The following is a 17,958-nucleotide window of genomic DNA, read 5'->3' on the forward strand; positions in this document are numbered from 1 at the left end:
TTGGTAATACATACAAAGTGGAAGTAATGCAGTGATGTATGACATTCGTTTTGGAGGTGCATGTTCTGGTCATAAACCCAGTTAAAGGCTATTACAATTCATACAATTTCAGCCTTGCATGAAGAAAAGGTAAAGAGTTACCACAGATCTTATGTCACATTTAAAGGGTACTGAGGCAATTTTTGATATCCGTACAGGTAAGTTAAAGCAAAATCTTGTAGTTATCTTTCAAGTGCAATGATCTTGTAACTTGTTGCAAAATAGCAACTGTAAAAGCTAAACCATCCTTAATTTTCTAAAACATAAACAATCAGCAGCTTAAAAACAAAATGGGGTTCACATTGCAGGTGCAGCTCACTATGGTAACATGTTTTTCTGCTGGTGTCATTTGTGCTAGACAAAGACTCTGGATATTTCTTTTTCTGAGGCATCTCAAGACTATGAATGTTGGTGCAAAAGTTTATTACCATTCCCTGATAGTTGCCAAATTATAGTGAGTATAGTCCTGACAAACAGTTTGAGAGTGTTATCCATGAAACTATAAGGCTATTACAAACACTTAAGTCATTACAAAAAACTAAAGACTTATGGGAATAATTTCGATCACACATTGACAGTATCCTCTTTCATTCCTCTCTCTTAGGACACAGAACTTCTTTCTCCTGGTATCGTCATAAACAGTGTCTCTTCTTCCTCGCCGTCCCTTGAAGGAAGCCGCCATCTCAGCCGCAGCAACATTGACATCCCTCACTGCTCTGGGCCTGACGACCCCAAGAAGCAGCTTCCACGCAAACGCAGTGACTCCTCCACGTACGAGCTGGACACCATCAAACACCACCAAGCCTTCCTCTCTAGGTGAGACACAGAACTTAAAACAAATGTCACGAATCCTTCAAAGATTTCTTCTAGTGTGTTATATTTTGTTTCTTTCTGGGCAGCCTTCACTCCAGCGTTCTCCACAGAGAGGCTGGATCCCGGCGTTCCAGCAACAGCACCATGTTGGAGGGAGGATCTCTGGGGAAGTTCGAATTTGAAGTGACTGACTTCTTCCTGTTCGGCTCTCCGCTCGGGCTGGTGCTTGCACTGAGGAAGACTGTGGTGCCCACTCTGGATGGTGGGGAAGGATTTTCTCCCTTTTTATGCTCCTATCATTTATTTTGCTGTTGGTCTAATTTGATGTTCGTCACAGGTCAAAGCAGCAAGTGGTTATTTGTAGCACGTTGTGTTTCTTCCTGTGTGAAATGCATGTCTCCAGCAGCTGGGAGGCAGGTGTCAGGGGTTAGAAGTCATGCTTTTGATCTCAAAGGCTGAAAAAGAGAAATACGTGATAGAAGTGCTTACACAGCCACAAGTCTGACTGCACTGTGTCCTTTGAGGTTTTAAAGAAACAGATTACTGACCTGCAGCTGTTGGCTTAACATGTGGACTTAAAAAAAAAAAAAAGTTACAGTTGCTGTCGGATGTTTAGTTTCATTTCTTTGTTTACACAGCCATTTATTTCTCATGGTTTTCCACAATAATATCGGAATAACTTTAAAACTTTCAATATTATGAAAATAAGTTGTTGGTAGATGCAGTTTTATCGGTCTCTTATACTGATAAAATACATAAAGAGTCAAATATTTTTGTACTGCTTGCCTTGAAAATGTCCTGGAATTACCACTGGTGAGGATATTCTTATCTATCACCTAAATAACATGCTACTTTGGCAAGAATACAGTATCCTCCATACTCTTGAAATATGACAGTACAATCACACATCAAATTAGGGCATAAAACATAGGATTAAATATAAACAAAGCTTATACCACCTAGTAGCTTAATGAATCAAAGATTCATATGGATAAAGGTATGATTTCAAACAGCACACACTATAGTAGTTTAAGTGTAAAAAAAAGTGATTATGATGGGATATAAACATTGATTGTTTGGAATTCTAGGTGGTTATACACATTTTCTTTTATTTTTCATATGGGCATAGATTTTTATTGCTGTTGTTTGTAGACACTGTGACAAACACTAGAGAATCTATGGTGTAGTCAGACCAAGACCAGTGGAAAGTTTACATCAGCAAAGTAGTTGTCAGGTTTTATATAAAGACGACAGTCCTATTACAGTTTTTATCAATCGCTTTGGTGCAATTCTCACATCAGCTATTGTTTCTACTTATAATTTAGTACTAAATGGACTGGTTCTTAGATAGTCCTTCTACTCTACCTGAGCACCAAGAACTTGCCTCATACACACATGCACTTTTTTCTGTATATGTGCTTTCTATCTAACATTCACACACATTCATATTGTGATGGATGCATTAGAGAGCCCAAGGACTGTGAGAAGCCAGTGATCGAACCTATATATTTCTTAGTCAGAACTCTACATCTGTCAGTTTCTTGAATACTGTCCAGCACGGCATTAGTGTTTTCAGTCAAGCTACTTTGAACTTTTTTCAAACATGTATGAAAGAGCAAATCCACTCACACACTCTCGGTGTTAGCAGTGAAATTGTCCTTTGGGTAAAAGCAAACACGCTGTCAGAAGAAGTTTAGTTGAAACAAATAGAAATAAATACAATCTTGTGTTACAGGTGAATGTCATGGCACTGCCAATTACACACATGCGTATACTATACATACTGTACAAACTCACTGACCATTTTATTAAGTACACCTTGTTAGTACAGGTTTCAGAACAGAGTTGTTGCAGATTTGTCAGCTGCTCATCCAAATTTAGTAGTGACAGTGACTTTTCTGATGGGAGAATTGCACCAAAGTGATCGAGGAAAACTGTTCTTCCACTGGCAGTGTGTGACTGGCCTTAGTCTTTCATACAGACTTTGAAAGAAGTTTGAAGGGATTTGATTGAAAACAATAATGCAATACTGGACAGTGTTACGGAAAATGTTTTGATTAGTTATGAGATTCAGACGAGAAGTGCTTCAACACAATAACAAAATGTGTGTAGTACTAATGGATAGAAACAATAGCAGTGTGTGCAAATACAATAAGAAAGTGTGTTACAGAGTTAAGAACTGCATTTCACTAGCTGGGACCACATCCTCATTTAGGTTTTACAGCAGTAGATATAGTAGATAATGGCAGATGACTTGAGCATAAATTGAGGCTGTGGTTTGGGGAAGGCCTCAGGGCCTCTGAGGGGATTGGCGGCGACTCCCAGACTGGAAAGATCCCAATGTACTAATGAGAAATGAATCAATTGAAAAAAGGAGTCAGTCTAAGGCACAAAAACAAGAACAAACAGCTTCTCATTTTTGAGAAAGGGTGTGCTTCAAGGTGTGGTCCCACTAATGAATTTCAGATAAATGATCTCCAAAAGGAGTGGAGAGAATTACATCAATGATGTGAGACAATGCTGTCATAAAACAAGGCTCATTAAAATGACTGAAGATTATATATTGGTGGTCAGTGGAGCTTCTTTATGTTGTTATTCTAATAAATCCATTCACTTGTTTTTTGCATCCTAAGTATAAATTTTGAAAAAAATTATCATGATAAAGTTGCATCACATATTCCCACTCAGTAAAACTGTAATGTATTTTCCAGCCTACCATCTAAAGTTATAGTTTGTATACACAGTGTCCCGTGTTACTAGTCACACCAGTCTGTTTATTTAAAACTTCTTGCCGTGTTTCCTGCTCCAGTGTCGGCGCTGCGTCCAGCCTGCCAGCAGGTTTACAACATGTTTCATCCAGCTGACCCCTCCGCCTCTCGTCTTGAGCCTCTCCTAGACAAGAGATTCTACCTGCTGCCTCCCTTTAGTGTCCCCCGCTATCAGCGCTTTCCTCTGGGTGATGGACATTCGGCTCTCTTGGGTGAGTTGACACACACGCAAACACCGACAAAAAAGAAAGGCACACTTCCTGAGACATTTTGCTGCAGAACTTTATGTAACACAAGTTGTTGACTTTTTTTTTTACCCCTTGTCTGGCTTAGTTGAGACTGTGCAAAGTAACCCCCAGCTTCTGATAGAGTCTGGCAGTACAGCATCACATCGCAACCAGGAAAGCACTGTCAGTGAGACCTCCATCCCTGTGCCTGTCCTCAACTGGCAGACCTCCCAGAGCCACACAGAGAGTGTGTATTTGTTCTCTTTATCTCCTTTATCCTATTATTTTTTTTCTAATGTGGACTGGATTTGGTTAAAACTAGAGCCTCTAACAATATAGGATTTTTTAAGACCATTACTGATATTTGGTGATTAAAAAATACAATATTCCAGTATATTGGCTGATTCATCTGTTGATGTTTATGGCTCTTTCATAAACCTGTACTTATCCACTGAATTTTCTGTCAGACTTCATTTTGAGGTTCTACTATTTGATTAGTGAGCTGGTTGCAGTTTTATCATTTTGGTTCACTCTAATGACTCTAACTTTTCTGCCACTTCAGACTCCTTTCTTTCCTTCTCAGACAAATTAACCACTAAAAAGCCATTTTACACTAACTGCTCAGCAGCAAATAGCAAACAGAGTTCTGTGACTATTGGGTGAAAATAGTGGAACATGTAGTAGCTAAGCAGGAAGATATTTGGAGAAAACCAAAAAAAGAGTTAAAAGAGTGAATGTGAGACTTAAATTTATCAAATGGTTAAAACTCAAAAGGTAACATGTTGTATTTACAACTTGTTTCTCCTTGCATGAGTGATTAAAAAATGTAATTATTTTAAATTGGTGTTTGAATTATTCATAATCATAGAAATAATTGATCATATGTGAATAAAGAATATGACTCTAACTCCTCTTTATCCACAGTGGATACCCTTCACTCACATACTCTTGTTGATGGTCAGCATCCATCATCAACATCACCAGGGATTCCTCACCTTCGCTGCAACCGTAGAGCCAGTGAGGCCAGCATAGCCAGCCAGGTGTCAGGCTTAGCTGACTCTTACACCGCCTCCAACATCGCCACAAGTAAGCTGACCTCTGACATTGTGTCTCTGACCTAATTTTTGGTCCAGAAGCTGGAAGTTTACATGTTGACATTCTCATTTCCTCCCTCCAAACATCCTCTTAGCAAGCAAATGTGAAGTGAGCCACACTAAAAGGCCCAGTCTGCTGTCACAGCTGCATCTACCCTACCATAGATTTGCCTCTCGGACCACACCGCCTCAGTTGCGCAAGAAAATTCGTCAGGTTTTTCCGAGATCCAACGGTGTGGAGTCCGAGCACAGCTCGGATGTTAGCTCTGACATGACTTCTGACATGACCTCTGACCTCACTGATGTCACGTCTGACATCACTGACATCAGCTCAGCACCCCCGTTGCCCAGGGTGCTGAAGAACATAGAGAAAGGTACCCTGGGAGCTGTAGTAAGAGGACCTTGAGGGAAGGATGCTACAATCTGTATTCATTCCCTGTGTTCTTTCCTTCCTCCTCTGGCTTCTTCCTCTCTCTCAGATAGTACTCCCAAGTAGTTACAGTAATTACACTGGAGGTCCATAATCCTTCTTGTGAGCCTTTCTGAACTTAATTTCTTGAGAACCACTGTTTTCTTGTCCTGGTGGTGATTCCCAACCAGGCTTACTTGTACCTCAGTAGGTACTTTGTGTGTTGGCAGAAAAATCTCAAAAAATATATACTGATGTTTTCTGTAATGTTTTCCTTATTTTATGACACAATGGATTTTGATGTTAAACATGGTCTAAGTTTTAAATAAGAAGGTCAGTGTGCTATATGTGTAAGTGATCCCTGTGAGCCTAAAGCGTCAGATTGCTCTAAAGACTTTTCCCTTGCTGCTACATCTATATGACATCACTGAGAGCAGATATTGCTAATGTGATCATCTCAGGCACACAGAAGCCCCACCCACCAGTTGATCAAACCTTCTGGTTGTGAAATGCAGCCAGTCAAAAGAAAGTTATCTCAAACAAAGCGTGAAGGAAGTTAAACACTAATTTTAAGACAGAGACGGCACCAAAGCCCACTATAAGTAAATTCAGATGCTTTAGCATTATGAATAATGGATACACTAGTAGTGGCTACAAATAAATCTGTGGAAATAAAAATGAGTGTTTGAATTAAGAGATCCCATTCATGTGGGAAAATAAAACAGCCCAAATAGTAGTAAAAACTGATGTGTACTAATTTATTTCTACAAGCGATAACTAAATTAATCATATCAAATAAATTGCTGTATCCAAGTCATATATTGCAGTTTAGAGATATTAACAGTTCATAGATAAAACAGTGGACAAATACAAGTCGTGGATAAACAGTAACAACAAACATTTTTTTACTTTTGCAACACAAAAAATGGACGAATTGCTTCACTACAATTAATCACGTGTCTTTTAAAATATTGTAGAGTTTAAAATAGCATTCACTGGGATCATGTTTGGAACACACTGTGGTATCGGTGGAGGGATATTTGAGGGCTTTGGGGATATATCAGTCAAAAAGGTTGGGAACCACTGCATTACAAGAAAAAAAGAGAGGGAACAATGTGCACTTCAAACCTTTCTACTACTCACCACTGTCCAGTTTTAACCTAGCCCTAGTGCCTCTTAGTGAAAAACACTAAGCTAAAATCAGCACAGTGGATGTTCTGACTGTCTGTTTTTCCCTTCACTGCTGTAGTTGCCTCTCGGTGGTGGGGCAGTAAGAGGATGGACTATGCTCTTTACTGTCCTGATGCCCTGACAGCGTTTCCAACCATAGCTCTGCCTCATCTTTTCCATGCCTCCTACTGGGAATCTACGGACGTTGTCTCATTTATACTCAGACAGGTTCTCTTTCAATTGATTTTATTTCTTTGATGAGACTGGAAATGTTTTGAAAGCTGTAATCACTAAAGTGTTTTAAGTTGCATAGTTCTAGGGATGATAATCTCAGTCATTGCTTTTTTAAAATTAAATATTAGATCCCATTCCTTTATAGAAAATTTGGTACAATAAGTTCACCAAGCTTTCTACATTTCTTTTTTCCCCATAAACATTAAAGAGAACAGAATCTACATCATAGACATTCATACACAGCATTTTCATTCTTCTGATTAATGTTAATTTCATTTCCTGTTGCAGGTAATGAGACATGAGAATTCTGGTATTTTGGAGCTGGATGGTAAAGAAGTGTCTGAATTTACTCCTTCAAAACCCCGCGAGAAGTGGCTTCGAAAGAGGACTCACGTTAAAATTCGGGTAAGAGGTCTTTATGGTATCTCCACCTGACAGAGGCAATGCTGAACTTTTAAGATGTGGATACAAAAGAGAGATTTTTGACTTAAACATCCATAAAGTATCTCTGCTATATTTTCGGAGGGCATAGGTTTGGCTTTAGAAGTATTTCAGCAGCAGCAAAAAATGACACAAAGGGAGAAAAATGGATGTTTTATTTACCTGAAAGGCAAATTTACAAAGAAAATTGTAAATCTAATGATCCAAACTTTGGAGACCTCAACATTGTTCTCTAAAAGACTCATTTATCATCAGAAAATGTCATGTCACACATACTAGAGCCATTTTCTTCTGCTTGTCCAATTAAGGGTCATGGGGGGAGCCTATCCTAGCCACCATAAAGCGAGAGCCAGGAAACCCCCAGAACAGATCGCCGGCCTGTCACAGGGCCAACACTGAGAGACAGGCAGCCATTGTCATACCGTTCACGTTCACATCTAGTTCACATCCAAATTTAATTAACCTACCTGATTAACTTAACCCCACTAACATGCTAAGCATAAAACATTTGAAATAATGCCAAGCTAAATTTGTTCCAACTAAATATTAGATTATCATTGCTTTCTTTTGACAAGGCTGTGTATAAGCTACTGTTAAAGATTAAGCAAGTTTTTTGATTTTCATACTTCAGATATCTGTTAGTTACTAGCATATCTACCAAGAAAATATTTCCTCTCTAAACATTTAATAGAATAGAATAGAATAGCCCATAGCCCTGCATAAGATATAAGCAGCAAGACATAAGTAAAGGATTTCAGTTATTCCAGAAAAAAAGGTGTCCAAAAAGTCCTTGAAGACGATACGGTAGTCCCAAAGGTGCCAAAGAGGCATTTCACAGGACAAACAAATAGCTGATTAACATTTCAGTCAAGTTCTCGTCATCTCATTTTGGCAGCAAAAAACAGTAAGAGGAGACTCAAGGGAGACTTTAGAGAATTGAAACTGATTTCCTGTTTTGGTTGCTTCTCAGAATGTGACAGCTAATCATCGCGTGAATGACGCCGTGTTCACAGAGGATGGAGTGCAGACACTGACGGGACGTTTCATGTATGGTCCTCTGGACATGGTCACACTAACTGGAGAAAAGGTAATGCCTGACATGTTTGGCTGTTAGGAACAAAAAGAAAAAAGAGATGGTTTGTACTCAAGCCATGTTTTGTTTTTGTTTTTTTTTCTTTTTCTTGCAGATTGACATTCACATCATGACCCAGCCTCCCTCTGGAGAGTGGATGTACTTTGACACGGAGCTCACTAACAACAGTGGACGTGTCTCTTATGTACTTCCAGAGGGCAAGAGGCTGGGTATCGGGGTATATCCTGTCAAAATGGTGGTCAGGTATGCTGAGTTGTAGTTATTTCACAAGGAGAGACGCATACTTGTATGAATTTCATCATATTTACCAGTCGCTGTTTCTCTAATAGGGGCGACCACACATTTGCGGACAGCTATCTTACTATTGTACCACGAGGAACGGAGTTTGTTGTATTCAGCATTGACGGGTCATTTGCTGCCAGCGTCTCAATAATGGGGAGTGACCCTAAGGTTCGAGCAGGGGCTGTGGATGTGGTAAGGTAAGGAGAACACCAGCATGCTTGGTAGGAATACTACTCTGCAGTAATATATAGTGTAAAACATCTAGATAGTACAAATCAAAGTTGTGGACACAAACAAAAACTCCCCGGCAAAGACCAAAACAGATTGTTGTGGAATGTTGTCTTGGCAACTTGTTCTCCATACTTCATGGTGGAAAATGCATATGCAGATATGAGCAGTTCACTTTCTCTGCATCTCACATGGAGCCACATATCTCACATTTCAATCTGGTCTAAAGTCTCCCTCTTTTGTGTGTTAGTAAGATAGAAGAAGCAACACAAGAATTGCTTCTCTAGGTCAAAAACATCACACAATGCAAAACATTCCTCTCCACAGTGAAGGCATAAATGGATAAATGACCACAAACACATGGTCTACTTGCTGCATGGACAAAGGTACTGAGGCTGGGGTTCTCCTCTCTCAGCTCAGGTACTTGCAGGACTAATTGTTGTGTGGAGCTTATACATTACTGTTACAGACAAAGGTGAAAGTTTTGAAAAATGTAAAATTGAAAAACATATTTTCTTTCACACATTTTTAATTCCATATGTGTTATTTTATAGTTTTCTTCTAAACTATTGAGAATAAATACTACCCCCCTGGTATTAGTAGTTTTTACATGTGCTGCATCTTGGGAATATTTATGTGAAGTAATGGCAGAATATTGATTTTCTGAACAACATATCACTCCCTTTTAGCATGGAAGTCAGCTAATCCAAACGCGACTCCTTCTCAGGATTCTTCTTTATTGTTTGCAGGTACTGGCAGGACTTGGGCTATCTGATAGTGTATGTCACAGGTCGTCCTGACATGCAGAAGCAGCGTGTTGTTGCCTGGCTCTCCCAGCATAACTTCCCTAATGGCATCGTCTCATTCTGTGACGGCCTGGTGCATGACCCTCTCCGACACAAGGCCAACTTCCTCAAAACCCTCATCAATGAGGTAAGTGAGGGCAGGGAGAGTCTGGAATAGTAATGCAGAAAAATCCTTCCAATGTCTAAAAGTTTAAACTCTTTGTATTTGATTAGGCCCACATGAGGATATTTGCTGCCTATGGCTCCACCAAGGACATCTCAGTGTACACTTCTATTGGCCTGCCTCCATCTCATATCTACATAGTGGGAAGGCCCACGAAGAAAATGCAGCACCAGTGCCAGGTCTGATAGTAAATTAATTGTGGTAAATTATAAATTAGCCCACAATGAAAATATTTTATCTGAGTAGGTGTGCAGTTTTTTTTTAATAGTCCATGAATATTTTACATGGTTAATCGCTGAGTGTTTAGGGTCTGTCAGGGGACCTTCTGTCTGTGCATTAATGCTGAGTAAACCCAGTTTAATTGACTGTTAATCTGTTCCAGTTCATCCTGGATGGCTATGCTTCCCACCTATCTCAGCTGGAGTACAACCAAAGGTCTCGCCCCGCCAAGTCCGCCAGTACCCGTATGGTCCTCCGGAAGGGCAGCTTTGCTCTGGGCACAGCCGGAGGAGACTTCCTCCGGAAACGGAACCACATCTTTCGCACCATCTCCTCTCAGCAGCCTGGAGGGTCGGGGTCAGGCTCACCCAGCCAGCCAGGCCGGACTGAGCGCACGCTCAGCCAGTGTGAAGTGGAGCGGGATAGAGGGGTCACAGCAGCAGCACAGAGGAGTATGAGTATAGCTGCGGGGTGCTGGGGGCGCAGCAGCAGCACCAAGGAGGGCAGTGTAGGCTTACATGGCCCCAAGTAATGTTTAAAAAATAAAAGCTTTGGTATAAAGGACCCTGGCTGAGCCACTATGATCTCTGGACTAAGATAAAAGATAGAAAGGTGAAGAAAAGATGGGAGGGTGTGGATGATGGGTCTGTACACAGAGGGTATAGCATAAATAACACATAATTAATAGAGATTAGGAAGGAGCGATAAGTAGGGATCTGTCCAGGAGGAGTGGACTAATCAGGCCAAGTGGGATCTAGAGAACAAAACAGTTCTGTAGCATGACTCTTTTACAGTTATACTTTTATAGGATATACCACTATTTTAAAAAAAATGACAAAGGAAGGATTAAAAAAAAGAAATTGTAAGCCTTAAACTAATCTCGTCTAACGGGAAACCCTCCCTTCTCCTTTCCAAACAACACACTGTCCAAACATTCACTCTCATGAGCTCAGGACAAACTGCAGAGCCAGATTGATCTTCAGACAGTCAACCATGGGACTGAGGCTAAGTTCGTTTGGCAGCCGTGGCAAAAGGCCAGTGAATTACACTTGAGCTTCTTTTCCACTGTTTTGGAACACAGCAGTGACTGGCAATAAGTATAGAAAACCCTCATGATGCAAAAACAGAAAAGCAAATCTAACAAAAATTAAGGAGAGACCAAATGGAGACCTTACTGTAAAGGATCTGTTCATCCAAACTACAAAAAAAGATCATATTAGTAGCTATTTTAACTAGCCACAGCATGTTAGTGTAAACAAAATCCATCCAGTAGGTTGTTAGGTTAGATGCTTTAGTTACTCTCTTCCCATTTCTTACCATCAGCCTGTCAGCTGGCTTCATAAAGGATTCTCCAATTCCCTTTTACTCCACCCCGTTTATCTGGCTGGTACTTTTTGGTTTTATTTGTCCAGAAGTATCTAAACATTAAGATGATGTAAATGTAAGTGGAAGTATTTTCTGTCATGAAAATGTACCTGAGGGTCCAAACTCTCTTTGTTACCACCTAAAATCACAAGGCTAACAAGCTAAACTAGATTAGGAAAAAAGCTTGCAGCATTGTTACTGGACAAATGATAGCATGGCAATGCTAGCATTGAGTTAAGTGTAATGGACCACAAACAAATTACCTTCATGGTATTGTGCTGGCAGAGATTTTAAAAGAATCTCTAAATTTTTAGATACCAAAAGATATGAGTAAAGAAATGTGTATTTTGGATGAATTGATCCTTTGAACAATAAGGGCTGGATTTGTGAAATATACTGTATCACAGAGGAAAGTACTTGTCGTCTTAGTCACAGATCAGTCCTGTTCATGCTTCTTAAAACATACTGATAGCAGGTTGGCCATTCAGTTTTCATTCCACCCTGTGTGAGACTCTGTAGTATTTTCTGTTTCCGTGTGGCCTCTGGGCCATCCAAGGCCTTAATATCCCACAAGACACTTTCTTTGCAGAGGAAACGGAAAGCAGAAAAACAGGGCATGCAGCATTAAAGCAACAACTGAGACTCTGTACAGTCCACAGCAACTATCCCTTTATTTATATATATATCTATATATATATTCATCTGCTTGCAATACCTCAGATCCACCTGCTGGTGGTGTTTTGTTTCCCATAGTTGCTGCTGCTGGGAGACACTTTTGAGGTGTTTCCTGGGTATTTGCTCTTTTTTTCTCATAGGATATAATGCAGGCTGGACCTGGAGCCTGTTTCATTTCAGACTGAACTGGAAGGGAGAGCTTTCACTCACAAAGATGTGTTTCAGTATTTGTACCAAATGGACTAAAGAATGAGCCGAAGTGATTCAGCTCGAATGTTGAAATGACTGAGTTATCGGTGTGAAAGTATGGGAGATGAGTCCCATTGGTCTCTCTTTCCCTTTAAAGAAGATGAAGCCACCTCACATCTCTGACCCAAATCCAAAAAAACAAAACAAAAACTATGGGCAGATAGCAGGCATAAATGTCACTCTTTAAATAATAGGTAAAAATATTTACAGGTATGATAAATAAAAAAGTCAGGTGCCTGTGTGAACACTGAAACAGTAAAACTAGTCATGAAGACATACCCTACACAATGTGCTTCCAGTTTAGGTGATAGCGGACAGAATCCACTATGCTTATTTTTGGCAAATGTTAACAACTAAATAACATCTCTCGATAAATTTCAGCCAGTGTTCAGGGTGTTCTACTAAGGGCTGCACAAAACTGAATGACAAGAGCTTTTAATTTAGACCTTAAAAATGATCTGAATTCAGTCAATAAGAGCTCCACAGTGCAAACAAATCTGGCATATGATTAAAAAAGTGTTTATGAAGATAATTCATAAAGGGCCATATACTCGATTTTTAAAATCAACCCTATTCCCTTCTTATATTGCAATAGAATTGTTTTAATATAGCTAGTTTTTAAAGTTATTTATTTTTATACACACCCTGTAGTAATTTGACTTGACCTGACACAAAGATGAAATTTAAAACCTTGGAAATCATTTACTTTAATCTTTTAAGCCAAATTTTCAAAAGAATATTTATATTAGTAATAACAAGCATAAATTCTAATGTGTTTTTGCATGAACTGGAAGTCTAAGTCTAAACAAATGATACATAGTTCTACATATGGATGCTTGGTATAGACTTAAATAATTATAACTACAAAAGTTTCAGTGTTCAGATGACCATCTGGCTATTTCTGAAGCATGAAAAATTGTGAATCTGTCCTTTAAGCCTTCGTGTAAGGTTGTATGGAGCAGCCGCACTGCTTGTCACCCTCATTTTACTATGCTGTTATTTCACATGCGCAGCTTCCACACTACACAAGAGTGCATCTGTTTCCAGTCTGTGTGATCCAGACCGTCTTGAACCCACCACAAAAGCCAAAATCATTCTCTAATACTGTAGTTAATCAACAGCGTAACCTCATTATCCTTTTTTGCACTAGTTTACAGTGGAATATACTGTAGTTACCATCTCATGTTGCTGCATTCGAACACCTCTGTAGTGCATGACATTTTTCATTTATGTCAGGATATATGTGCAGGTATGCATATGTCTGTACATTTGGTCACAATATGAAAATGATGTAAGTATATGTGCCAAACAGTTAACAAGGAACTCTATAAGTCTTTAGACCAGGAGTTTTCAAAGTCTGATATTGTGCTCCCCCACTGATGCATATCCATCCCTACACTCTGTGTTCTCTTAACAGGCATATTTTTCTGTTTGGTGGATGATTATTCTCAAAGCTTTGGAACTACAGTAAATGTAATTCTTTAAAAATGAGTGCAATCTAATGTAGACTCCTGAAGTTTACCTTTAAAAGCGCACTTTTCCTTCATATGTTATGTTATCTTACAATAACATGACATACAGTAACCTCATTTCTTTGTGCTATTGGCTACATACACAGCACACCCAGAAATATCCTCCTGAGAAGCGAGGAAAAAACAATCTTTCTATCGAACTTTTTTGTGATTTCCTTCCTTTTTGGAGATAAAAGACCAAACCCATGAAATATCAATGGAAATCCCAGGATGTCATCTATTTAGCACATCAGGGCTTAGTAGGTTAGCGCAAATAAGTCAAAAACAGATGTCCATTACAGAGGACACATAAATGAATGGGCTGGTTCTCAGGAGGATGTAACTCTCAGATAATCAGTGCTGCTCCTCAGCAAGCTTCCAGCAGTTGGGCAGTCACAAGAAAGGGGGCATTTGGGGAGGGACACCTTAAATGGACAAACAGGATCTTCTAGTTGTGAGGCAACAGTACTTACTGCTCTACTACTGTGCCACCACACTACAAGAGGTGTCTCTTCAAATCTATTTCCTAATTTTCCTACTATCTACTGCTGTCTTTGTTTTCATTTGGTTTCAGAGGTGCAAAATGAGAAAGATTTCAAGTTTAAAATCTTCTTTTTACTGAGTAGACAAGGCTTTTTTGTTGTTGTTGGTTAACCCAGATACTTAGAAGACTCATTGAGGAATCCAGAAAATCATTTAGAACAATGGTGACTATTTTTTAAAGGAATTTAATTAGCTTTGTGACTTGACTACATGCTGATATCTGAGAAGCACATACTATGGCTAGAGGATTAGGAGTTTTTCTTATTTTTGTTTCTTTTCTTTAAAAAACAAAATAAAACTTTTTTTTTTTTTTTTTTTTTAAAGATTTTGGCCCCATTAAAAACATTTTAGCAATTGTCTTAGCTATTAGCTCTCCCTGTTTGCACTGTACCCATGAAGTACTGTCTGCTTATTAGTCATGGGTACTGGATATAGCAACATCTTCTGAAAGTCTATGGCCCATTGAATCTAAAGATACATATATCACATAGATCCATTCATTTTTAACTTGGAAATGAGACACCAAAGCTCTCTAACTGTTAAGTGGGAAAATTAAAGGGCCAAAAAAGACAACTAGTGCTTCCTGTTGCTCTCAAATACCTCTGTGCACCTGTCCAATCCACCTGACACAGATGGGAGGTTGTCATAGTTTGAAAACCCCTGATGCATACTGTATCCAGCCTTTCATAAGAAGGGGAAGTGTGTACTGAGAGCAAACTTCTTAATGCTTTGACTGGACTTTGATTTGCTGACTACATAATATTAAATTGAATGTTGCATGTGAAAAAAAAAAAATGGGCAAAATGTTTTGACCTTGTAGAGCAGAGTTCGAGCGTGCTGCCAAAACCTTGGACAATATGCTAGACTGAAAGAAGTCCTGGAGTTTAAGCGTGACTGCCTGTCGTGCTGTGGGTGGTTTTATGGATGCAAACACTTTTTCCCATTTGGCCATTTTGGCTGCTGAGTTGAATGTCTGTCCAGCTGGATTCTGACACTGTTCAGGAGCCAAGGATGTGTCACTGTACATACTGTAAAGATATATATGTAGGAAATATAGGGTCGAGGTTTATTTATTTATTTAAGGTTCATGACGTTACTCTGGAAATTTCAGGTGAACTATAACGGAAATATGTAGCATTTTATTTGTCATTTTGGCAGTCTATGGACCAACACAGGAAGCTTTTATGTTCCTACCAGTGCAATATTGTTCTTCACATCACAGCAGGGGCACAATCTACCACAATACAATCTACATGCAGTCTGAAAGCATACACGTCCATACACCACGTGCAGCTTTTTCACACCACGTGAAAACTGTTTGTATTTGAGCTGCTGTAGACATCTGCTGTCTCTTACAACAGTCAAGTATGTTTTATAGGACTATTGTACCTATTTTTCAAGCTGGAGTATTTTACAAAACCTTTGAAATATAACTCGAGACATTTTTCTCAGTCAGCAGTAGGTGCATGGAAAAGTAAAAGCCCATAACAGAAAACAATATTTAACAAACTGTTGCATGTTGTCTAATCTGACTTAAAATTACTTAACCTACACTGGTAAGAATAATAAATTAACTCTTCTCCACTATGTCCTTGCAATTAAACTGAACACTTATATATAAAAACAAAAACAAACAGCAGAATATATTTCCTGTAATCACAATTATTGCCACTTTGGGATAAAAATGATTAAATGTAGAGACCTACATCTTTAGTTTTAAAAAGTGCATTATTAGTTTGTGGTTTCACTTTCTAATAACACACCCTTTGTGAAAGGGTAAACATTATTGTATGCTGAATAAGTCATTGGACGTGTTAGTCCAAAAAGACCACTCTTCATTTCAGTCTATGAGATGACTGCTCAGTTTAGCTTTAATGCTGAAACTGTGAAAAATGTTAGCACCCACTGTTGCTTCTATTAACAGGATTTTAGCAAACCAATTATTTGGCACTTATTGAAAATTCATGTGTTTAAAACCTTCCCATATTTTCTAAAGCTAATAAAAGTATTTGTAATGACTTCTGTAAACTCATACCTGAAACATGTATGTATTGTACTAAAGAGGTACAGTCATGTAAAAAGAAAGCATGCCTACTGATTAAAGTTCTTAATTCATGACTATTTAATATTTATAATAGGATTACAAATATTTTTAAAAGCCATTATAAGTGAAACAAAGCTGCCAAATAAAAGTCGGTTTTGATTAATATCTTTAAATGAATAAATCTTTTAGAAAAAGTTCCTTATTAGAAAGTGGGACTGACAATTTATTGATGTCCAGCTTTAGCGCCATATCACATTTTGTATGTACACATCTGAAATATAATGCCGCAGATGCTGTAGGACCGTGACAAAGTGTATAGTGGCAATAATTAATATACACTTTTAATATATGCATAGTATGGGATTAGAGTCACATGCACAAAATTTATTTTAACATCATCTGGTCTTTATAAGCAGCGCTATAAACACTTAATGGTTTATAACACATTAAAATGTAGCTCTACACATTCATTTATTATATTTGTAGCAATTTTAATTGCCCTGTAACCATTACTGCATCATTAATTTATGCTTTATGTGTGATTTCCATTTGTTTTATTTTTTTTTATAATTACAGGAATAGACAAAAACTTTGTATCTGCTTACAGTTACATTATTGCATCGTTAAACATTTATATACTGCTTATATTTGCTAGGAAAGGGTGGCATAAAATAATACTTCTCTGCGCCATGTTAGCTGTTGCATAGATTGTCATTACCCATTTTACATGTTTTAACTGATTCTTTGATCCATGACACCGACAGCCAGTAACTAAGATGCCACATGTACTTAATTAGGGACACCAGAATTACTTTTCCAAGTGATTTAGACTCACATTTTCAGTAGGTACAGATGTGTCCTTGTTCAGACAGTATGTGTTCTGGTAGATTTCTGACCCCCAGCACTCACCATTATCCTCTGTACTGTGGAATAAATATAATTGGATGATAAATTACCAAGTGTTTGTGTGTTCTTTTTAGCCTAGTCTTAAATGTTTACATACAATTAGGTGGAATGTCTAAAAACCCCCAAGTATAAATCCAGGATTTACAACCAGCTGAGGAGTGAGATCCCACTGTGATGCCTGAAGCACAGTGTTTCAAGCACTGATGTCTTGGTGTTTAGAAACAGGAAGCACCGAGTGAGAGGTAGATCTGGGTTTGTTAACTCTGCGATCGGCAACTCTGAGTTTTTTTGTTCCACAACAACTAATCAGCTTTGGAGCAGACACTGCAAGGCTTGTAAAGTAGCGACTAGTCAATCACAAGTTTGGCTCATCCAAATGTGTACTCTGCCTTCTCCGCCTCTAATGGGTCCATAAAAAAAACAATAAACACGTTGTATTCAATAAGACTTGAAACTAGCAATTGAGACCTGAAATCATCAAGAAAAGTATTTACTGAGGTTACACATCAAAGTAGCCAAGTGACTTTGGACTTCTATACAGGGAGTGCAGAATTATTAGGCAAATGAGTATTTTGTCCACATCATCCTCTTCATGCATGTTGTCTTACTCCAAGCTGTATAGGCTCGAAAGCCTACTACCAATTAAGCATATTAGCATCTCTGTAATGAAGCATCTCTG

The 17,958-nt window shown here is 38.7% G+C and overlaps 1 protein-coding gene across 10 annotated transcripts in view; it reads left to right on the forward strand.

The window, feature by feature from the left end:
- Positions 1–17,328, forward strand: part of pitpnm2 (phosphatidylinositol transfer protein, membrane-associated 2) — an 80,265-nt gene extending 62,937 nt beyond the window's left edge. For 9 of the 10 annotated variants that reach the window (XM_019360699.2, XM_019360698.2, XM_005459654.4 and 6 more), the window contains 14 exons: positions 644–855; positions 939–1,114; positions 3,662–3,832; positions 3,954–4,094; positions 4,772–4,933; positions 5,037–5,315; positions 6,600–6,748; positions 7,043–7,159; positions 8,166–8,282; positions 8,383–8,531; positions 8,618–8,767; positions 9,548–9,731; positions 9,818–9,946; positions 10,150–17,328. In XM_019360699.2, coding sequence (XP_019216244.1) covers positions 644–855; positions 939–1,114; positions 3,662–3,832; positions 3,954–4,094; positions 4,772–4,933; positions 5,037–5,315; positions 6,600–6,748; positions 7,043–7,159; positions 8,166–8,282; positions 8,383–8,531; positions 8,618–8,767; positions 9,548–9,731; positions 9,818–9,946; positions 10,150–10,518 — 2,505 coding nt within the window. In that variant the 3' untranslated portion in view covers positions 10,519–17,328. The remainder of the gene's footprint in view (positions 1–643; positions 856–938; positions 1,115–3,661; positions 3,833–3,953; positions 4,095–4,771; positions 4,934–5,036; positions 5,316–6,599; positions 6,749–7,042; positions 7,160–8,165; positions 8,283–8,382; positions 8,532–8,617; positions 8,768–9,547; positions 9,732–9,817; positions 9,947–10,149) is intronic. The other variant, XM_025908748.1, reaches the window with a different exon arrangement.
- Positions 17,329–17,958: the final 630 nt, after the last annotated feature.

Source organism: Oreochromis niloticus, linkage group LG7 (assembly GCF_001858045.2).
Source record: "Oreochromis niloticus isolate F11D_XX linkage group LG7, O_niloticus_UMD_NMBU, whole genome shotgun sequence".
Lineage (NCBI taxonomy): Eukaryota > Metazoa > Chordata > Actinopteri > Cichliformes > Cichlidae > Oreochromis > Oreochromis niloticus.